We start from the raw sequence: 24,513 nt of genomic DNA, 5'->3' as shown, positions 1-24,513 counted from the left end.
TCACAGATCGTTATCAAACATGAAATTACTTTTAGCTTCAGTTAGACTCCGGATCAAAAGTGCATGGCGGGAAGTATTGTATTAGGAGTTTGTTGTTAAAGAGACGGTGTCTATAGTGGGCTCTGGGTCATCCCTTTGCTACTGATTGGATAGCAGTTTTGTCTATTTCATTTCAGTGCTCCTTATCCGATAGCTTTGCTTCCTATTCCTGTTTTTGTCCTCCCTCTGGAGCATAGTTTCTTTACCATTGTTTTGACTGGGTGTCTTGGAGGTTAACACATTTACTCACACTCTCCCCATTGCTCTTTTTTTCTGCTTTTGTGGCCTCTTTAAACTCTCTGCTCGTCCATTGCTGCCCATCCACACGTTTTATTTTTATCTAATTATATATATATATATATATATATATATATATATATATATATATATATATATATATATTTATATATATGTTCGATGGCATGTGTAGCTGCAGATACACATGCTGTGCACATCCCGCCATCTGGTGTTGGGCTCGGAGTGTTACAAGTTGTTTTTGTTCGAAGAAGTCTTTTTTCGAGTCACGAGACCGAGGTACTCCTCCCATTTCGACTCCATTGCGCATGGGCGTTGACTCCATCTTAGATTGTTTTTTTTCTGCCATCGGGTTCGGACGTGTTCCTTTTCGCTCCGTGTTTCGGGTCGGAAAGTTAGTTAGAATCTCGGAAAAAACGTCGGTATTGTTTGCGTTCGGTATCGGGTTAGTTACAACAGATCGACACCGAATTTTGAAGAGTTCCGGTGGCCCTTTGGGGTTTTTTCGATCCCCCGTCGGGGCCTGGTCGGCCCGGCCACGTGTGACTTCAAGGCTGATGGATCGGACCCCATTCCGCTTCTGTCCAAAATGCCATAACAAGTATCCGTATACGGATCAGCATCTGGTCTGTAACTTGTGCTTGTCCCCAGAGCACAAGGAAGATACTTGTGAGGCCTGTCGAGCGTTTCGGTCCAGAAAGACGTTAAGAGACCGAAGAGCCAGAAGACTGCAGATGGCGTCGACGCCGACAGGACAAGAGCTTTTCGAGGAGGAAGAGGAAGCTTTCTCTATCCACGAGTCGGACTCGGAAGAGCTCGAGGCTGAAGAAATGCTGAAAACCGTGAGTAAGACGTCGAAACATAAGACTCACGAGAAGTCAACAAAAGCCCAGGGGACGCCACCGCCAACAGGCCATGGCTTAACCCAAAAAATAGGTGACCGAGCCACGGCACCGAAAAAGGGTCCGCTGGTGTCGAAGTCATCCGACTCCGGTCGAGATACCGCCACACAGAAATCTCGGACCCGAGACATCGGCTCAGAGAAATTTCGGCACCGTGACAGCGGCACGGAATAAATTCGGCACTGAGAAACCACCACGCCGAAAATTACAAAGGTTTCTTCGGAGCCTAAAAAGACGTCCGAAAAAGTTTCGGTTCCGAAACATCCAGCCTTGGAGCCGAAAACAGGTTCCTATACAGAGGAACAAGGATTGTCCTCCCAAATGCAAAAACATAGATTTGGAGAGGAACTTCAAGCTGTAGAGCCAGACTATACTCAAAGGAGGCTCCACACTCATCAAGACACAGGGAAGATAACCACTCTGCCTGTGGCTCCTTGTCCTTTTTTTGAAAGGCAAGTTTTCTTTTTATTTTAATTGGGGGAAAAGGTGGCAAAGAAAACAACTCCACCACCGTCTCCACCACCATCAGTGCACACATCACCAGTAGCAACTCCTCCACTGATGCACTCCCCGACTCATACTGCCATGAGTCAAGATGATCCTGATGCATGGGACCTTTACAATGCTCCAGTATCGGACAACAGCCCAGACTCGTACCCTGCCAGGCCGTCCCCTCCTGAGGATAGTACATCTTACACACAGGTGATCGCAAGGGCAGCTGCTTTCCATAACGTCACCTTGCATTCCGAACCAATTGAGGATGACTTTTTGTTTAACACGCTATCCTCCACTCATAGCCAATACCAAAGACTACCTATGCTCCCAGGAATGCTAAAACATTCAAAACAAATCTTTCAGGATCCTGTTAAAGGCCGAGCCATAACTCCAAGGGTGGAGAAAAAGTACAAGCCACCGCCAATAGATCCTGTTTATATTACAACCCAGTTAACACCAGTCTCAGTAGTTGTCTGGGCAGCTCGTAAGAGAGCGAACTCTCATACCTTGGGGGACGCACCACCTCCAGACAAAGAGAGTCGCAAATTTGATGCTACGGGCAAAAGGGTTGCAGCACAAGCAGCAAACCAATGGCGCATTGCCAATTCACAAGCACTTTTGGCAAGATTTGATAGAGCTCACTGGGATGAGATGCAACATTTGATAGAACACTTACCCAAGGAGTTCCAAAAAAGAGCACAACAAGTGGTGGAAGAAGGACAAAGTATCTCTAATAATCAGATACGGTCTTCAATGGATGCAGCAGATACGGCTGCAAGGACAGTAAATACTGCAATAACAATAAGAAGGCACGCATGGCTGCGCACGTCAGGTTTCAAGCCGGAAATTCAACAAGCTGTGCTAAATATGCCATTTAATGATCAGCAGTTGTTTGGGCCGGAAGTCGACACTGCTATTGATAAACTCAAGAAAGACACTGATACAGCAAAAGCCATGGGCGCACTCTACTCCCCGCAGAGCAGAGGCACATTTCGCAAAACACCTTTTAGGGGAGGGTTTCGAGGACAACCTACAGAAACCACAACATCACAAACAAGGCCCACTTACCAAAGCCAATATCAGCGGGGAAGTTTTCGGGGGCAATATAGAGGGGGACAATTCCCAAAAAATTGAGGAAAATTCCAAAGCCCCAAAAGTCCTCAAAATAAGCAGTGACTTACAAGTCACACATCCCCATCACATAACACCTGTGGGGGGAAGACTAAGCCAATTTTACAAACATTGGGAGGAGATAACAACAGATACTTGGGTACTAGCAATTATCCAGCATGGTTATTGCATGGAATTTCTCGAATTCCCTCCAACAGTCCCACCGAAAACACACAGTATGTCAAAACAACATATAAATCTTCTAGGATTAGAAGTTCAAGCATTGCTCCAATAAGAGGCAATAGAATTAGTACCAAAACAAGAACTAAACACAAGAGTTTACTCACTGTACTTTCTGATACCCAAAAAAGACAAAACTCTAAGACCTATACTAGATCTCAGAATATTAAATACATACATCAAATCAGACCACTTTCACATGGTTACATTACAAGAAGTAATCCCACTGCTCAAACAACAAGACTACATGACAACACTGGATCTAAAGGATGCATATTTCCATATACCAATACATCCTTCACACAGAAAGTACCTAAGGTTTGTATTCCAAGGGATACATTACCAATTCAAAGTGTTGCCATTCGGAATAACTACTGTGCCAAGAGTTTTTTCAAAATGTCTAGCAGTAGTAGCTGCACATATCAGAAGGCAGCAAATACATGTGTTCCCGTACCTAGACGATTGGTTAATCAAAACCAACACGCAAATACAGTGTTCACAACACACAAATTATGTCATAGAAACCCTACACAAACTAGGTTTCTCAATCAATTACTCAAAGTCACACCTTCTGCCGTGTCAAACACAGCAATACCTAGGAGCAACAATCAACACAGTAAAAGGAATTGCCACTCCAAGTCCACAAAGAGTCCAAACATTCCACAATGTAATACAAGCCATGTATCCAAGCCAAAAGATACAGGTCAAATTAGTAATGAAACTCCTAGGCATGATGTCCTCATGCATAGCCATTGTCCCAAACGCAAGGTTGCACATGCGGCCCTTACAACAGTGCCTAGCATCACAGTGGTCACAGGCACAGGGTCAACTTCTAGATCTGGTGTTGATAGACCACCAAACATACATCTTGCTTCAATGGTGGAACAGTATAAATTTAAACCAAGGGCGGCCTTTTCAAGACCCAGTGCCATAATACGTAATAACGACAGATGCATCCATGACAGGGTGGGGAGCACACCTCAATCAGCACAGCATCCAAGGACAATGGGACATTCAGCAAAGACAGTTTCATATAAACCACTTAGAACTGTTAGCTGTGTTTCTAACCCATAATAACCCACAAATACACTCTTGTCAAAACAGGCAACATGACAACAATGTATTACCTAAACAAACAGGGAGGAACACACTCGACACAGTTGTGTCTCCTAACACAAAAAATATGGCATTGGGCGATTCACAACCACATTCGCCTAATAGCACAATTTATTCCAGGGATTCGGAATCAGTTAGCAGACAATCTCTCTCGGGATCACTAACAGATCCACAAATGGGAAATTCACCCCCAAATACTGAACAATTACTTCAGAATGTGGGGAACGCCACAAATAGATCTATTTGCAACAAAAGAAAACTCAAAATGCCAAAACTTCGCATCCAGGTACCCACAACATCAGTCTCAGGGCAATGCACTATGGATGAACTGGTCAGGGATATTTGCGTACGCTTTTCCCCCCTCCCACTTCTTCCATATCTAGTAAACAAGTTGAGTCAAAACAAACTCAAACTCATACTAATAGCACCAACATGGGCAAGGCAACCTTACACTACTAGACCTTTCAGTAGTACCTCATGTCAAACTGCCAAACAGACCAGATCTGTTAACACAACACAAACAACAGATCAGACATCCAAATCCAGCATCGCTGAATCTAGCAATTTGGCTCCTGAAATCCTAGAATTCGGGCACTTAGACCTCACACAGGAATGTATGGAGGTCATAAAACAAGCTAGAAAACCTACCACTAGACACTGCTATGCAAATAAGTGGAAAAGATTTGTTTATTACTGCCATAATAATCAAATTCAACCTTTACACACATCTGCAAAAGAGATAGTAGGATACTTACTACATTTGCAAAAATCTAAACTAGCTTTCTCTTCCATTAAAATACATTTTACGGCAATTTCAGCTTACCTGCAAATTACGCACTCAACTTCATTGTTTAGGATACCAGTCATAAAAGCGTTTATGGAAGGCCTAAAGAGAATTATACCACCAAGAACACCCCCAGTTCCTTCATGGAACCTCAACATTGTCTTAACACGACTCATGGGCCCACCTTTTGAGCCCATGCACTCTTGTGAAATGCAATACTTAACGTGGAAAGTTGCATTTTTAATTGCCATCACATCTCTAAGAAGAGTGAGTGAAATTCAAGCATTTACCATTCAAGAACCATTTATTCAAATACACAAAAATAAAGTTGTTCTAAGGACCAATCCTAAATTTTTACCAAAAGTAATCTCACCGTTCCACTTGAATCAAACGGTAGAATTACCAGTGTTCTTCCCACAGCCAGATTCTGTAGCTGAAAGAGCACTACATACATTAGACATCAAAAGGGCACTAATGTACTACATTGACAGAACAAAACTAATTCGAAAGACAAAACAACTATTTATTGCCTTTCAAAAACCTCATACAGGAAATCCAATTTCAAAACAAGGCATTGCTAGATGGATAGTTAAGTGCATTCAAACCTGCTATCTTAAAGCTAAAAGAGAACTGCCTATTACACCAAAGGCACACTCAACCAGAAAGAAGGGTGCTACCATGGCCTTTCTAGGAAATATTCCAATGAACAAAATATGTAAGGCAGCAACATGGTCTACGCCTCATACATTTACCAAGCACTACTGTGTAGATGTGTTAACTGCACAACAAGCAACAGTAGGTCAAGCTGTACTAAGAACATTATTTCAAACTACTTCAACTCCTACAGGCTGAACCACCGCTTTTGGGGAGATAACTGCTTACTAGTCTATGCACAGCATGTGTATCTGCAGCTACACATGCCATAGAACGGAAAATGTCACTTACCCAGTGTACATCTGTTCGTGGTTGCTGCAGATTCACATGCGCCCACCCGCCTCCCCGGGAGCCTGTAGCAGTTTAGAAGTTGATCTTGAACATTTGTAAATTGGTAAATATATTACTTTAAACTTCATTATGTACATACGTATTCACTCCATTGCATGGGCACTATTACTAGCATACACAACTCCTACCTCACCCTCTGCGGGGAAAACAATCTAAGATGGAGTCGATGCCCATGCGCAATGGAGTCGAAATGGGAGGAGTCCCTCGGTCTCGTGACTCGAAAAAAGACTTCTTCGAACAAAAACAACTTGTAACACTCCGAGCCCAACACCAGATGGCGGGATGTGCACAGCATGTGAATCTGCAGCGACTAATGCCACGAACAGATGTACACTGGGTAAGTGACATTTTCCATATATATATATATATATATATTTTTTTTTTTTTTATTGACCGTGCTTTGCACAGGCCCAACAGCAGGTTGCTCAATTTCCTGCTTATTCGTTGCTCCTCCACCCTTCCCTTTATTAATTTGTATTATTTTGGGAGTGCTCAGCTGTCAGAAGGTGCTAAAAGGCCCCTCACTTCCCAATCAAGCTTTATATTTCTATTCTCTATTCTGGTGGTAGGCCATCTAAAGTAGAGTACATTTTCTCAATTCTAAAGAAGGTGGGAAAGGCTTTCGGGGTGAAAAAGGGAAGGAAGTATTGTATGTGTATCAGGGATGTAGAGTGTTTTTTCCATGTAGAGAAAAAAACTATGCACAATTGTGCATGATTAACCCATTAATAGTTTTCTAAATTTTGAGTACTCTAAGCGTGTGAATATACTGTATTGAAAAGAGTTCTGAATTTTTAGAAGCATTCCTTTTACCATGTTTCTCAAGTTATACCCTACTGTTTAGAGCACCGAAATGTATTGAATTTTATGTCCTCTCTCTTAAGGCTTGATATTTTTGTGCAGGTTTTCCAGTTGGCAGCCCACCTGGTTTATTGGGGCAAAGCCATTATCGTTTACCCTTTGTGTGAAAACAATGTCTACATGCTGTCCCCAAATGCAGATCTTGGCCTGTAAGTATGCAAACATCAGATTTGTAAATATAGATTGTTTTGCTTTTGATGATTTGTGGGGAAAATGAATAGGATTGTTATGATTGTGCAGATGTTTACTTTATTGAAAGATTAAGGAAAAGGAGCAAGACCAGGGAGGGATGATCCTAGAACTGATTAATAGAGTTGAACTCACATCTATAATTGTATTTAGTATCTGCACTGTTTTTACAAAACAGTTGACACATTTCTTACAAAAGTAACCATAGACTCAGTTTCAACTCTTAACCCACTTGTATTTAGTACGTAATAGTTTATTAAATTATAAATGTAGCGCACAATGCTTTCTTTAGAACAATACTACTGGTTTATCTAAATCTCATTAAAATGTAATCTTTCCATACTTAACAAGTAACACAATGGAATATCAGATATGAGGATGGTGGGTTAAATATCAGGGAAAGTAAGAGTAAGAGGTGAAAATTCAACATTTATAAAGTGGATCACCCATAAGTTATAGCGATAACAAGACTACAGCATTCTTACGAAACCTTGCATATACCTACTGAATTTTTTTCTGATTAACAAAGGGGACATGACAGTGCATCACCATGTAACTCCACCACCAAACAGGTCTTTAATCTGGCAGAAGAACAGAACCCCCTTGATTTCCATCTGGGACCATTTGACAAACATTGTTGACAGATGGTGTTGCTGCACTAGCACTAGGAGTAGGAGTGCAGCTATTATTAGTATAGCAATTATTGTGACGCTGGAACCAGGAGTGCGAGGGGATGACTGTATCCTGATTATGAGTGTATTTCACTAGTCAGTCAGGCAAATAGGGACTCTCTTTTGCCCGCTTGCATTAGTGCCCATGGCACTGTTGCTTCACCACTGTACTGGATTTTACATCCCCCTTTGATAGAGTCCACCACTTCAATCTTCTTCAAAGGCAGAACAGTTTCTGTATTCAAGGCACTGACCTTGACTAGAACACCTCTCTGCCTCTTCCTGAAAAATCCATCATTGTGTCACTCCCACTGTACTCTTTAACTCCATTCATTACACTGGTATCCCACAAGGTTCCATCTTCTCTTGACTCCTTTTCAGTGCACACTGCTGTCCGCTACCCGTCCTCATTAAATCCTTCAGCCTAACCTGCTTCAACTATGTGGACGCCACCTAGATCACCCTCAATCTAAAATCTGCAGAGGCTTCTCTGACCCTTATAAATGCCACCAAGCCACGGACCGGTGGAAGCTAGGCAGCCACCTCAAACTTATCTAAAAAAAAAAAAAAAAAACAAGATCCTTGTAACAGGACGGTGCCCAGAGACCAGCAACCCGGTACCCCGGGGTGACCATCAACAGCCAGAGAAAGGGAACACCCTGCTATAACCCAAACATTCAGGTTAGAACAGGGACAGAAGACGGACGAGCCGGGGAGGAATGTGCGAAAGAAGACGCGGAGAGCGAAGCAGAGAAGGAAACACCAGAGACGCGAGCAGGAAAAGGAAGGGAGTCGGAGATGCTCCGTTGGGAAGAAATGCCACAGACGGTCGGAGCATCAAACCACAACATGTGCAACATCCCTGGAGGGACATGGCTTACGTGCCTGCTTGTCATACCCTGCGTGGTACTGGTGGTAGAAGGGGGGGGTTGGAAGACAAACAGCGGGAAGAAGTAAAGGCAGAAAGACCAATCCGGTATCTCCTCCATTTCGTTTTTTTTTTGGTTGTTTCCCTATTTATTTCCCCCTATACTAACATCCACTACTTTCCTACCTGATAAAAGCTTCCTGTGAAACCATGACAAAGACAACAGTGTTGTCAAAACCTAGAGAACCGATATTTGTGTTTTTTTACCATTTTGCACAAGAGGGGCATATTGTCACTGTGGTTACTATTTATTTGAAGCACTCGCTGGGTGTTGTGTTCCCCACCACCCCCCACACACACACTCCTTAACCCCTATTCATAGAAAGAAAAGAAGACCACTTACCTTGTCCCTTGCTTTTGTTTTTTTTTTCCACATGAATCCAATGACAGTGGTCTATACTCTGGAGAACCAAGCCTAGAAGACATAAAGGAAAGGATCTACAGTAACCAAAAGAAAGAAAATGGAAGAGCGGAAAAGAAGAAGAAGAAGACAGAAAGCGTAGAGACATAGAGCAAAAAGGGAAGAACGGAATCTTGCAAGAGACTGAATTAACACATGTGAACAAGAAAGAAAGAATAGCTAAAACCCTTTAATTAAAAAACATTTATAAACCCTACAGTGACTCAATTGAGATCATTAACGTCTCCGGCCTGGCCCCAATAACCCCATCCCCTCTACAATCCTCATCTGTGGAATTGGGTGTATGGCCATTCCACCATCTGGCCCACAGAATCTTGGACCAACCCAAACCTAAGCAATGGAAGTAAGGTGTCCAGCAGTGTTTGTCAGCTTTGATCCCGCCCTAATGCCTCAAGTAAATTGAATTAACAGAGGTGCCTTTTTTGACATGGCAATTCCTGCAGTCCATTTTCTGTTATCTAAGGGTTCCCACAAAGGGTCTGGACCCCCATGTCCTTGGTGCTTTTTTCCTGGACTACTCCTACGAGCTATAATTTGAAACCCCAGTTGACATTTAGTGCAGATTACAAAATATCCAGAACATGGGTACCAGACAGTTGTAGCACCTCTTCAACAACATCACTCCAGCCTTAAAAGCTCTCCACTGTTTATTCATGACCACGGATAGGTTGTTTAAGACTCCCTGCTTCAGCCACAGAGCCATCCACTGCATCTGGACCAATTGACTTTCAATTGAAAGCTCTGCGTCACTTACAAAACACTACTTTATACTGGACCCTCAGTGGGCCAGCTATCACCCCATGGCACATTCTTAGCCTACAGAGTGCACAAATTCATTTAATCTCTTGTTCAGAACTCACTATTAGGATTTTCTTACCCAGGCATTCCTCTATGAATCATATAAGGACATTATTACATCTCCTGTGGAGCACTAGGGAGCTGAGGCCAGAAGCTCTATCACTCTCATTGGATGCAAAGAAGGCTTTTGAGAGAGTAGAATAGGGCTTCCATTTGCAAGCCCTTGAGAGAGCTAGTCTGTGCTAGAACTTTATCACAAAAGTACACTGGCTGCATGAGGCCCATGAGACCCGCCCACGTTAACTATGGAGGCCACCTGTCTCAGCCGTTTAAATTTGGGCTGTCAATTGGCACACCTCCCATTCTTGTTGGCATTGGAGCCTTTATCTGCAGCACTCCGTATATCAAGAGAAATACAGGGGATAGTGGCACCATCTGTCCCACTTAAGTTATTTCTGTAAGCTGATGATATGCTATCAGTAGCGGAACCCCATACTTCTATACCAGAGGCAATGTCTATCATTAATTCTAACTCCAGAATTTCCAGTTACAAAATTACTTGGGATAAGTGTGAGGTGCTCCCAATGACCAGGCACACAGCAGGAGAAAGGATTTATGGCTACCAATTAAAGGATAACAAAGGGTTTGAAATTAATTGGTACCGTATTCAGTAGTGGTCTAGAAAGCATGGCAAATGACAATTTAAATCTGATTATGTCTAAAATGAGACGTGATTGTTTGTGATGGACACAAAGCAACCTTTTGATGTGGGACATTATCTAAGGTATAAAAATGATGATGGCACCCTACTCCAAATATGTCCTGGATATGCTTCCTATTAGAATTAAATAAGATATGTTAAACCAAATTGATTCTGATATCAAAAGGTATAGTAGGGTTGCAGCAAGGCCTAGGTTGAAACCGTAGGCTTTATGGGCGCACACAGCTTCACAAGGATTAATACTATACCACATACATCTGTACTATTATATCAATCACCTATCGTAATTGGCTCACTCTCTGCCTCAAACACTGCAAAATCAAATATGGGTCAGCACAGAGAGGCATATGCTTCAGTGTCCAGAGTTTCTGCTGCCTGTATTTGGCCGATATCCATAATGAGAGGCAAGAAGTAATCCGACCATAGGTTATATGAAGTCTATTTGGAAACAGAACCATAGAATATTAAAAGTTCTTCTTTTCCTACATGTCTTTGCCACCAAATGGGGAATAGTGTGGTACAAGTTCACAAATAGTCACTGCTGGGGAAGGATTGGGCTGTTCAAGGTATACAGATTCTTCACCAGTTGCTCCACAATGGGATATTTAGAGACTATGAATTGAATATGTCTTAACCTAATCCCCATTTCAGGTACTTTGAGCAAATACACTGTTGCCTCGGAAGCCGTTTAGATCTACTACTTTTCAAACTCCCAGTTTCACATGTCCTGTGCTATTGAGGACTGGTCAGTTGACTGTACTCAAAACCAGTAGTATTGGAGGTAATGTGTAGATGGCAGACTTTAGTGACTAATTAATGCTCAGAAGGGAGATGAGCAGAGTTAATGAAGTCCCATGACAGAGCCTTTTGAGAATCTAGACTTAGGGGCCTATTCAAAAACAATACTTGGTAATACGTTTGGTAATAGTACTACTCATGTATTACAAAATGCTGTTCACAAACCTGCATGTGGAGGTCTTCGTCTTTCCCTTCATTTATACATGGAACTCTCCACAAGACTGTGGAGATCCCAGCACATGTATGCCTATGTTTTAGTAGTAAATGCTGGAGAGGTGGGGGGATTGCCTTGAAAACAGGGAAAACTTACTACTAAATGGGAAGGGTTTTTGGAAGGATAGCTGACCATCCACAATAGTCTAAACCCATTCCAGTTCACTAACTGCACTTCAGAAATTTCTACAGCAAAATAGGACGCAAAACACTAGTAAATATACTCCAGGTTAAACCTGTTGTAAGTCCAGCACCACACATGGGCAACCACTGTTACTGCAACACCCTCCCATAGAAAATAATAGAAGCAAGGCCATACTATAGCATCCCATAGGAAATTACGTTAAAGGTAAAAGAAATATATACATTAAAAACATTTTTATTATAAAATATTTTAATAACCCTTTTTTAATTTAAACATAAATGTTAGTTTAATTTTTAAAATAATTAAAATATTAAATTAATTCTATGGTTAACCTTTAGTAATTTGTAATATATAATAAATACATATACACATTTTCCTTTAAGTGTTTTCTTTGATAAATCATCAATAGAATTAGTTTAATATGTTTAAATTAGTAAATGTTTATTTCGAAAGTAACTTAATATTGCTGGAGCAGTTTTACATTTTATTCTTCAATTAAAATAAATATATAAAATTAATGTACTTCATTATTTATCATACAAATATTTGTAGAAGTTTTTTAAGTTTAATAAACTTGTTAGAGTATCCCTGCACTCTACCATAGTGAGATCTTCGCACCAGTGGCGGAAATCTCTGCCTACTTGTGAAAAGTCACAAAGAGTAACTTTACCCTGGTTTCCTGGGGTGTAGACATGTAAGTGTACACTTTGTAGTAAATATACACTTGTAAATGATGACTAGCCAACAGTAATACATTTATTTATTTTATGTGTAGATGCATTCAGGTGTAAATTTACCTTGGTGATTAGCCCCAAAATGTCCTCTATTTTAAAATTCTGCATTCCTGGCACTAGTCCCCTCAGAGACTGTACACGTTTGCCCTACTATATAATAGTGACTGTTGGAGATGCAACTTGGATCATTCTGAAATCTCCCATATTGTATTGTACTGTAAAGTGCTAAAACCATATTGGCAGGCAGTGTGGACAGAACTTGAAAGAGCACATATTAGCCAGATCACGCTTTAAGCACACATAGCATTATTCTTTAGCACAGCAGACATACAATTCCTAAATCTGCATTCACCTAGATTGGCATTCTCGCTAGCCACAATTATATGTATTCTCCTTTCCATGGTGACAGGTAGGTGACCATTCGCACAACAGAATAATGGCTCATTGAATTAGCGACTATTGCATTCAGTGAGTGAATTATAAGTAATCAATGACAAGATTTATGTATTTGACCAGCTATGGGGTCCCTTCCTCCGCCGGGTAGCCCAGATTTAGTGGGATACACTAAACAACGCATCCTTGACCTCTGGGTCGGTGCTGTGAAATCCCTGCCTAGCTGGGGGCATGGCAGGGTACTCAGTCAAGGGGTGTAGGTGGTATTGCACCGTGAGCGCACACGTAGAGGAATTATTAGCCAGGAAATGCACTTTTGGTGGCAAGAAAAATGCATTAGAAACCGGTTTTTGTACTTCACTTCCATCCCCATGATACACACTAGCCCTACTACTTAACCTGTATATGCTCCATCAGACACCTCTTCCTTCTAGTCTCACCCGGTGATCAGAACATGATTATGCCTTCAAACTGTGGCCCTAAGTCTCAGGACACAGATAGTCCTAGATTCAGACATGCAAGACTCCTTCGTCGTATTACAGCTGTAATTGTAGGATTTTTTAGATTATGAAATAGCACCAACCAGCGTCCTTATTATCATTCGTTTGGAAGATGTCACCCATGTTAATTTTCTTCCATTGCACTGGAATCCAGAGAATCATGAGCTTGGGCCAGTACTTTATCCAACTTGATTATTTTATCCATTGCTTTTATTGTTTCCTTGGCATCCATGCTCAGTCGTTACTGTAACCAGTATTATTGTTGGCACTGTTATGGAGAGATTTGATAGACACTGGTCATTAAGAGAATGTTCTTTTCGTAAACATCATTACATTTTTTGCAATTTTGTTTATTGTTAACTCTAAGGCCGAAATAATGTTCAGCAAATACCCATTTTTCATCATCGACTTACCATCCCTTGCCCAGCATTTCCCCTGTTTTTGACAAAACCATCACCTTTGCTTACAAATAGTTTATTTTCAAATGATTCTTAACACAGAAGATTGCCAGAGTGGAAGAGTTCACTGTACACCTGCTGACACAAGCCTCAGGACACTGTATGATCTTCTCAAGACATCATTTTCAGATCACTAGCCTGAGTATTTTTTCAGTTCTGTGGCACATACTCTAGCATATCAACTATGTAAGAGCCTAACGAGAGGGATGCCAGTTTGCATCACTGTTTTAATCCATTTGTTCAGACTTCCTTTTGTAACATGTCCTTTTTAACTCGTTTGGGGCTTGTACCACCCTCCATGAATGTAATTCGTTTACTTGCCATAATAGATGACAGAGAATACGCTATTTGTGACATTTAGCCTTCGGGCTTTCCTCTCAGCTAAGCACATTTCATAACTGAGTAATTTGTAGTGTAACTCAGATTTTTTTGTCACTGTATTTCTCGATCAATATTTGTAGATAGGGCCAAACATTTATAGTAGGTAATAATTTGCAAAACCTGTTTGCTAAACTGGTAAGATTTAAGGTACTGCATTCCATTCCTGCAAATTATCCAGAAAATCTTTAGATAATATTTTCTCACAAAATTTAACAATGCAGTTACTACATTACTTTTTTGAAGTGTCGCAGTTCAAATTCAAATTAGTTTTATTCGGTTTTACAATTAGAAACCATAAATGGAAGGCAGAACAACAAGCAGCTTAAAAACCATCAATAAATATCTACAAAATATAATATAAGACATCAGTAATCCTAAAATAGTCTAAATGCACTAAAACAAAAATACAGTCCATCATGACTTGTAATAGACACCATAAAACACTTTGGACACATAGGCCCTCATTTCGAGTTTGGCGGTCAGACAAGCAGATCGCCAAACTCGTGGTGATGAGACCGCTGTCAACCCAGCGGCCTCACCCCCTGTCGTATTAGTGTTCCCACCTCACTGACCAGCAGGAACATCTTATTACCACATTTCTGCTGGTCAGCCCGGGAACAGTGCTATGGTATTGGTCTTAGCTCCCAGTACCATAGCACAACAGCACCCTAGGAATGCGCAATGCGTCTGAAGAGCAGACAGTGCGCATTCTGAGGGTGCTGGGAAGGGGGCTCCCTGCACTGCCCACGACCTAGTAGTGGGCAGTGCAGGGGCTCCCCTGTGGTCCCCAGCACTTCCTTTCCACCAGCCTTTTCCTGGCTGTTTAACCATCATGAAAAGGCTGGCAGAAAGGGACTCATGATCAGCATGGCGGTGCTGGACTCGGCCCCGCTGTGGTGACCATGAGTCTGACCCCTTCAGCCCGTCAGGAACCATGTTCCTAGCGGAGACAGTGTTCCCCTGGCAGTCCATCCACCAGTATCCTAATTTGGTGGTCGGACCACCTGGAGTGTGGTGGTCTGGCCGTAATGCCTCGTAATGAGGCCTTTAGTCACAGCTATTGTTAAGCCTTATAGCAACTTGCCAAAAACGAAATTCATTAAAAATAATGTTCCCAGAGAGCATTTGCAAATACATAGGAGCCAGCCTGACTTGAGAGAAATTGGCCTCCTTTAAAACAGGAATAAGATGGGCCTCCCGTGGCATTGCATAAAAGTTACAAAACATTGTGAAATGCAGAGTAGTCTGTGGAGACCTATTGTCGCGGGAGCAGGTGCCAATTTGTACCCCCTAAACATACCCCAGGGGTAGGCTAGCAAATTTGATAATAAATCCAAACAAAACCTGGTTAAACTGAAAATATTGTGCCTATTCCTAAGGAAGAGAAGATAAAGTTTAGTAGTTGACACTGTCTTCAGCATAATATGTCGACAAGCACAGTTCTTAGCTAAGGCAGACCCCTCTCTATCCATAACCCTTTGTCTGAAGAAGTGAGCTTTTGTCCATGTGTAGTTGGCTTTGCAAATCCCCTCTGGACAACTAAAAAGGTCACCCCTACCTATTTTTTGAAAGGAGTCTGTAACATACTTATGACAGGGAATATAGAGTGGGTGATCAAGAGACAAACAGTCCAGCAGGATCTCCTTACTAAGTTTGATGCCAGGCCTGGACCAGATGTTAGGCTAAAGAGCAAGCGAATGAAAGGTCATAATATCTGAGATATTGCCGTCTCCTAACTCCTCATGCACCGAAAAGGAGGGAGTACTTTGCAGAAGGCACCTTCTTAGGAACTTATTCTCTACTATTTGCAGCTCTTGCTCGTTAATGTATCCCAAGATTTCACTCTCATAGGTCACTTTGGAAATACATTTTGCTCTGTAGCTCTGCAAGAGGACCCTTATCAGTCTACTGCCTAGTCTGAAGGCAGAAAAAAAACTTGCTGCATTTGCATGATTAAAATCCTCCTTTTTCCTATTAACAAGAGGGTGCAAGCTTAAGTCTGAATCAAATAGCACTTCCAAGTAAGAAAATGCTCTGGTGTTAGGGAGAGCACAGAGTCCTAAGGTGAACTTGGTTGGTTTGGTGAATTGAGACCCAAATACCATCACAAAAGATTTATTTTCGTTAATCGATAGATCCAGCTCTTCCATAAACCTGACAAAGGAGTTCTTGCAAATCCGGGAGACTGCAGGACCCCACTCATGGATAAACTGCTTTCACATCAGCCAGAGCCTGCTCTAAGCTGTTAATATACAGGTTGAATAAGAATGGGGCCAAGATGCTACCCCGCCCTACCCCTCTATTAATGCTAAAACTTTGTGAGCACTCTAGATCATTAGATAAACTGATTCCTTACTGTCCTTTTGAAGCTAGTGTAAGAACAAACTAATGTCACGCTCCACCTCCTGCATCAACACAATCTCCCACAGCCTAGATGGGTTGACCCGATAAAATGCGGATGAGAGATCTATAAAGCCGAAGTAGATGGAGTCTGAGAGTGTGACTGTGTATTTCCTTAAGGTCAGATACAAATTCAAACACTGATCAACGGTGGACCTCACAGCACGAAACCCATATTGGGCTTCTGACATCACACTTTTATCCTCAGACTACACAGAAAGTCTCTCTAAAAGGATACAACCTATCAACTTAACTACTGAGTTAAGTAGGGAAATGGGCCTCTAGCATAGTGAGATATTTTTGTCCCCCCTTCTTGAAGATTGGTATAATGATGGCAAAAGCCCAAGACTATGGGGGACCGACCAGCACCTCTGCGTTAATAAGGGCTGTCAAAATAGGCACCCACATTGTTGACCCACATCGTTGACAAAAACGTCAGGTGGAATTCCATCTGGGCCTGGGGTCTTATTGGTAGATAAACCCAGAATACCCTTCCTTACTTCCTCGCTGGAAAATATTAACATGACAGACCCTGTCCCTCAGTGGCTCCAATGGGACTGAACCATAAATGTCCTCAAAGTGGGCCACCCATGAATCTTCTGTAATATGTGCCTTCATGGAAGCTGCCATTCTTGGGGCAAATACATGTCCATTAAAAATGCCCCAGGAATTTGAGCTACAGGTGCTAGCCTCAATTAAATTAGCCCAGACATTCTCCCTTAAATCATGTTTACGCCTTGCCAATTCCCTTTTATACAGGCATCAACATCTCTTGACCAAGGCCGAGTCCCTGGGCTTATGGCGTAGGGCTCCCTTAAGCTCCCTTAAGTTGGACATGCTCTAAATGAGTGTCTGAAACAAGAGGGCAGCCTGCATGTATAACATTAGGTTCCTTCTGGTCCCCACGGAGATGAAGATTAAAATCCCTGCCATCACAACAAAAGCACTATGCAATTTTGAACACTTCAAATTATTCACAAAATAACCCAGAATTTAACCTTTACAGGCCTCCTGAGGAGTGGATTTGGCATTGTAGAAATTTAACAATAGCAGCTTATTGTGGCTAAAAGAGAAAAATATGGCCTACAAGATGGGACCACCAGTAGATAAACCTCAAGCCTCCCTTTGATTACCAGAGAGACAAAAATAATGTCTCCCCCCTCCCCTCCCCCCAAGGGTGACAAAACCTGGATTCCACCGCTGGCAAAAAAAAAAAGGTTTTGTAGCCACTTTCAGTAGCCCAGGTCTCTTTTATACAAATTACTTAAAATCCCATAATGAAAGCCAGCCGATTAGTATCGTCAAATTTCCCTGCAATAACAGTGATGTTCCAACTAACTAGGGGAAGCAGATGAGGATGCGAGAGAGGGTACAGAAGAGAACCCTCCTGACTAAAAGGCATTCCCAGGCCTGAATTAGTAGGTACTGATACTGCTGTGCCCAACGGATCCAAGGGCAAGATCAGAGATGGAGAGCGAGAGAGCCTATATGTGGCCAATTCGATTTCCTTATCAAGGATGCCCGCTGCCCTGTTCAGAAAAGCATCCATGGTCGTGACCGGATTAGTTTGGGCCTTACATTTCCCCATAGTGGACCCGCAAGAACACCCCCACCCCTCATCACGGTCACTCCATGTAAAGCAGTCAAGTAAGGGGGAGATAAAAGCTCATACCAGCCCCTAATAACTGTTACTGTAGTGAGCCCCAACATAGTCTTCTGAGCTTGGCCAGCTTCAAACTGATAAAACCCCATATGCTATCCAAGACGCTAAGTATCCACGCCAAATTGCCAACCAACCAACAGACAATGAGGGGAGCCCCAGCCCAGCCTCATCCGGGCTCTGACGGGCACAGACTGGCCCGCCATTGCCCAGGCGCGTCCCGCGCAGAAAAGCATGCAGACACGCTATGTAGCACTTACTCACTTGATGACAAGTGAGAGCACTACGGGCCGCCACATTCCTCTCTGTCCACTAGGAAACTCAGTCCTCACAATCCTCAGTCCACTGCAAACGATGAGAAAGAAGTCCGGCGCGGTGGAGCACCTAGACGTGCTATGTAGCGCTTACTCAATTGATTTCAGCTGAGAGCACCGCGGGCCGCCATGCACCTCTCCGCGTGCTGGGAAATGCATCCTCACAATCCTTGGTCCACTGCAAACTATGAGAAAGAAGTCCTGTGCAGCAGGCCACCCAGATGCTGTATGCATAGCCAACTCAATAGATGACAGCTGAGAGCACTACGGGCCACCACGTGCCTCTGCACCCTCTAAGAAATGCAGTACTCACAATCCTCGGTCCACTGCAAGTAATGAGAAGGAAGTCTTGCGCCGCGCACCCAGGTGCGCCATGTAGCACTTAATTAATGACAGCTGAGAGCACTACGGACCACTACGCTCCTCTCGGCCTGCTGGGAAATGCAGTCCTCACAATGCTCAGTCCACAGGCACTGGATCTCAGGAGAGTGCAGGACAGATGGAGAACGCTACCTCACCTTAGGTTTGTTCCACCCTTGCCGGGGTTGTCTTCATGTGATGTGCTTTGCAGCACACAACACTTTAACTTCACCCGCCTCTGGTGCCCTTGATCTGCTTTCTGTTCCCTCACAGAAAGCCTCAGTGTTAGGGTGGGACACGTTTCCGCTTACTGTCTCAGTTACGTTCCTCCATGATAGAAATAGGATTGGCCCCCCTCGGACCCCAATCACCCAAACTCACCAGAAAACGTCCTGCATTCTTTCTTTCGCTATACCACTTCGTATTCACTTGCTGCCACTGGGCTGTTTCTCTGTATGCACACAATTCATCTTTGTTGAGTGATAGTAATGGGTATTACAGCTACTCCTTTGGCCCAAGAAGATTTTTCTTCATGAAGGAAATTCAGAATAGCTCCATTAAAGACACATTAATTGAATGCATTTGGACCTGTTCAGTTTTTAATTTGTCTTTCTGGTGTGCCCTTTAGAGTAATTATACATAGAATGCTTGCCACAGGTCTTCAACAAACCGGTGTCCCTTTGGTTATGAATTTTCTCTGATCGTATCGTTTGAAAATCCACACACTTGAATTAATTCAGTTTTCTGATGTCTGCCTGTATTAATTATTTTGACATTTATTTTCATTTATACCACAAGGTTGTAGCCTATTTTGTTCAAACTTATTTTTATTGCAATTGGTCAGATTCTCGATTTCTTGCATGGGGAAAACAAATCCCAGAGAAATATAGGCTTATATTGTAAGGAAACTGGGCAAATTGCTTCTCCAGTAGCAGAAAAAGCAATGTTCCTGTTTTAGAAGTCCTATTATTTTGGGTGTCAGTATTTTATGTAGTCTAGTCAACAACTTGTTATGTGAACAAGCGCAGCACAAATGATATTATTAAGATAAGCTATTCTCTTACTCTTTCCAAGAAGCTTCTAGTAGACACCTACCTGACAACACACGGATCTTCCCCTATCCTCCCTCAACCCCCTCCCATTTTGGATTATTAAATTGGCAGGCTGCCACACTGTTGAAACTACCCTCAGATAAGAAGCAATTTTGTGATAACCTGGAGTTCATTCTGGTGAATGACACTTTCTGGAATGAAGAAGAGCAGGATCTTCTAAATTTTTCTAAACCGGAAGCCAATGAGTATTTAAACTAAAGAGTAATTTTTTAATCTGAAATTAATGTCCCCCCTAAATCTATCATTTAAACATTGTAATTGTTTTTTTTTTCATAATGTCTCCAGTAGCTTCCACCATATATTTCACTTCTCATTGAGACATTTCTGCTACTCTACGATGAGTTGTTTATCTTGAACAATACCTTGATATCCTACAGTATTAAAATTATAAAACTCTAAAAATATATCACTTGAGTTTCGCACTGTAAATAGCGCCAGTTGAGTATCCACTCTGATACTTGATCATTTTCACTTCATGGAAGAATATGCATGTTTGAAATTTCTTATTTACACAAGCACAGACAGTTTTATTGTTGTACTCCGTATGAAATAATTATTCATAATCTCAATTTCTGCAGTTGTGAGTGGTTTATCTATATCTGTTGGATTTCCACAATTAAATTAGGATCATTGAAGATGACCAAATCATATTTTGGTGACTCAAGGGTCCTTAACAGTGGTACTGTGTCTTCCTATGTGTCTACACCTCCTGGAAACACGTTGCATCAAAAACCTTTAAAAGGTTGTAAGAATCCAGTCAATGAGAATATCATTTATAAGCAGCAATGTCCCAGAAGATTAGTGTCACTTTCCTATTCCGTAAATGTTTCGTTTACCAGTTAATGTGTGACGTTTGTAATGAAATGTTTGTAATGGTGACATTAACCTTTATTAATATATACATAGTCTAAGAGCATACAGTTGTTAAACTACCCTGGGTCCAGCTAGAATATTTTATCATGTCCCTTAATACAACAGTGAGAAATTAGTGCACCTCCACTAATAACTTCCTGAAGAAGCGTAAGTGGTGCCTTCAAAAGACATTCTTTAGCAGAAGGTTTAGGTTTCTCCATGTTTTTAACATTAGTAGTTTTTGGTCATATGGAGAATATCCATTGTCCTTCTTCTAATCCTACATATGTTCTGTTCCCTTTATACAATTGTACTTTGAAATGTTGCTGCAGTTAAATCTTAGTTTTGTTATTACGTACTGGAACTTCAATTCAAGCTGAAAGCAAATACATTTTTTTCAGTTGAGAAAGCTGTACAGAAAACCATACCTAATCACCAAAATTAATAAGAGACAAACCATACATAAATTCGCCCTGATTAAACACATACAGGGAAGTAGAAAACAATAATAGCATACCCACCCCTAATTCCTCTCTCTTCTAAACATCTCTACATCTAGTCTTGCAGTATTCCTAAAATGTGATGTAAGCCCCGACTTTCCTCTGTTACTCTCAAAATAGCTGCCTCCCCTGTGTAGTTAAATGCCCTTTTACAAGCACTTGGATCTAAATTGCTTGTTTGCTACAAGAACATCGGCGATTGAATGAGAATGCTTATTAAAGCTGATTGGGTTGGTAATTAAGCATAACTGTGGTGTAGATTCTCCTGGTGATCGTTAGTTGAATTAAATATATGACCATAAAAGGTCATTTGCGAACTATTTGTTTGTTGTTCCGCTTTTCTATTGGTTTGAACAAGGAAGATAAACTATAAACTTCCAAAATTAATTCTTTGTTCATCCATTGTGGTCAGTACTGATGCTATGTGATTTGCTTCTAGAGACATAAACATTCTTTGATCAACTCTTCAGGACCACTATAATTATTAATTTATATCAGACCACGGGAGCCTGGTTCCATTTTGCACCCTGTACCTAAATTCAACTTGGCACAGGTTCTTCTGCTTTCTATTTGGAGTTTAGTGACAGACTGTTATCCAAGTAAAACGCATGTAAAGGGTGTTTAATATCATTGTGCTTCATGGCTTGCATTAATATGTCAGAATCTGTATGATATGTTTGTTGTTTAAATACCCCTTTTCCATATAAATTACCCAAAGAGTAACCTAAGCTAGGATTGCTTCCCTTACAGTTCACTAAACCCAAAGATTAACCTAAGATATGATTGTGTTCCATATAGTTCACTAAAAGTGAGGTCAACTGTCTAACAGTGTTTTTGTTAAGATGGGCACTGTGATTCTGCAACTTATTTTACATCGTTTAGACCATATTCTCACTTATGATTTGTAAGAACAGATTGTCTGTTGTAATTTCCCGGATTTCTAAGAAAAGTTATTATAAAAAATTTAAGTAATGTGATCCTACTCGTGTATACATCCATTTGAATTAGTACTTCCCACTTCACTCATCGATCAAATCTTAATTATTTAAAACAACATTCCAGCTTCTCATTTTTCAGTTAATTGCTATGATGCTTAAGTAATGCTGAATTTCCAAAATGGTAGCCACTTGACCCCAGGCAGTTATTGCCAAATTTCCCTTTTGGATGGTGTTGGAAAATTATTTAAAACATTTTTAACCATTGTTTTGAAGATCCATTTAGTGAATGGTCGTGTTATCTTTGATAGTCAAGCCGGATGTTGAGATAATATTTGTACACTGGCAGAGGGGCTTTGGATGACATTAATAGCAGCATGAAAATAGGTTACACCTTTATGTTTTTTTCTTGCTGTGCAATAATCCTCTGCTATTGAGGTGAAGACAGTATGTTTGGCTAAAAGGTTAAAAGCATACGTTTGCTATTTACTAAAACACATATCCGCTACCATCACCAGAAGCAAGTGTACAATACACCTCATTATTTCTGAACAGGTACTGCAGATACAGTCTTCAATGGCAACATTGTTCAATGCAATCTTGCAATGTGTATGAGGCACACTTCCATTATATTGAGTTTATTATATGTAGACGCTACTGTCCTTTACATGTTTTGTTTTCCACTTTCCAGCTATATTGTCAGCTTGTCAAATGGTTAAACCCCCATGACTGCAAATGTGTTTGCCAAACCTTGCTCACCAATATGAGCATTTAAACTGAACAACTACAGTTCTTGAACTTCCAAGTATGACCTGGTTGTATGTCTGTGGAAAAACAAGAACCAGACACAATTTAGATTTGAATTATTGTTAGCAATTCAGACAGTGTCTGGCTCCTTACTGGGTCACTGAATAGTGTATGTGTCCCTGAAAGTATGCTTAAGCAAAAAAACAAAAAACTTCACATCATTCTGGTGCATAGATAATCAGATACGACTCACAATACTTATAGTATAGAGGGAAGCACTGTGAGAGGAAGGGTCTGTATCTCTTTGTTCAAGGGAGGAGCCAGGTGCTGTTTGGATTTTCTCCTAAGGTAAGAAATAATTCAGACAGCGTCAGTCTCCTTCAGGGGCTCTAAATTGTCTGTGCCACAATGAGCAACCACTCTTTTGATTTATTATTTGGCTAGAAAAACATCAAAATTGTGTCTAGCGTCTTGCTGGGTCACAGACTAACAGATTGTAATATATATATATAAGCTTTGGTAGACAAAGAAGCAGGTGAAATTTACCAGGAATTGAAAATGGGAGGACATAGAACAATCCATGTCCCTCTCCTTACAGTCTTCACACACTGGGTTATTTCTTATGCTAGTAGTATAAGATTTGAGTGTGGTCGGAGCTTGACTGCTCCTCCCACCCCCTCTCCCAGCTCGCACCTTCCCTACATCCTTAAAAAGTGGATCTGGTCAGTGGGCTTTGTTATTGTGCATCTTGGAGCAATAAAAGCTGCCTTTAGCTTTGCCAAAAGCCACACCCTCCAACCCAGTCCTCCACACCCACCAATCCGGTTCTAAGAACATCTGGGAGGGGCTAGGGAATCCTTTACAGGTCCTTTTGATATGCTTGTGTGAATCACACTGGATGTCACAAGCATAGCAATGAGGCAGCATAGAAATTAGCACTGGGGCATCTCATTCAGGAATTTGTTGGTGACCAAAAGGGATCAGGCAGCATCAAACTTCCTAACAGCATTCACACTACTTGTAGGATTATGGGAAAAAAAATTATTTTTAGTATAAAACTGACAGTTGATGGGGTGTGACATTTGAAAATTGGTGCATATGTAGGCATATGGATAAGGGCAAATTCTGTTTGGTAATCGTATGCTTCAACCCCTTCACAGCCATGTCTTCAAAGGATAGCAGTTGGTTTTGGCACCGACATGATTCCATCTGAAAATGAGGCCCCTTCGTTGTTCTTTTGCCTTCGCTTGTATACCACAGAGGTTTAGCTGCTTCTCTGTTAAGACAATTGTGCCTGTCTGCCAGAAAGGATGCACAATTTATATTCAAAAGCACTTTTGATTATAGAGTTACGTTTTGCTTTTATATTTTTCCTGGAGACATTATTGAAATAGAATTGTTAATGTCCATAATGAGTATTGCCCGCGCCCAGTGTGGTTATATATTTTTAAAATTATTTTATTGTGCTTTAGAACT

The 24,513-nt window shown here is 41.4% G+C and overlaps 1 protein-coding gene across 3 annotated transcripts in view; it reads left to right on the top strand.

Annotated features, from left to right (window-relative positions):
* The window catches only part of NPRL3 (NPR3 like, GATOR1 complex subunit), a 334,166-nt gene that overhangs the window by 212,139 nt on the left and 97,514 nt on the right, over positions 1–24,513 (top strand). For all 3 annotated transcript variants that reach the window (XM_069210380.1, XM_069210379.1, XM_069210381.1), the window contains one exon: positions 6,850–6,956. In XM_069210380.1, the coding sequence (XP_069066481.1) occupies positions 6,850–6,956 (107 nt within the window). The remainder of the gene's footprint in view (positions 1–6,849; positions 6,957–24,513) is intronic.

The sequence above is a fragment of the Pleurodeles waltl genome, chromosome 10 (assembly GCF_031143425.1).
Source record: "Pleurodeles waltl isolate 20211129_DDA chromosome 10, aPleWal1.hap1.20221129, whole genome shotgun sequence".
Taxonomy (NCBI): Eukaryota; Metazoa; Chordata; class Amphibia; order Caudata; family Salamandridae; genus Pleurodeles; species Pleurodeles waltl.
This window is presented reverse-complemented; position numbering and strand designations above follow the sequence as displayed.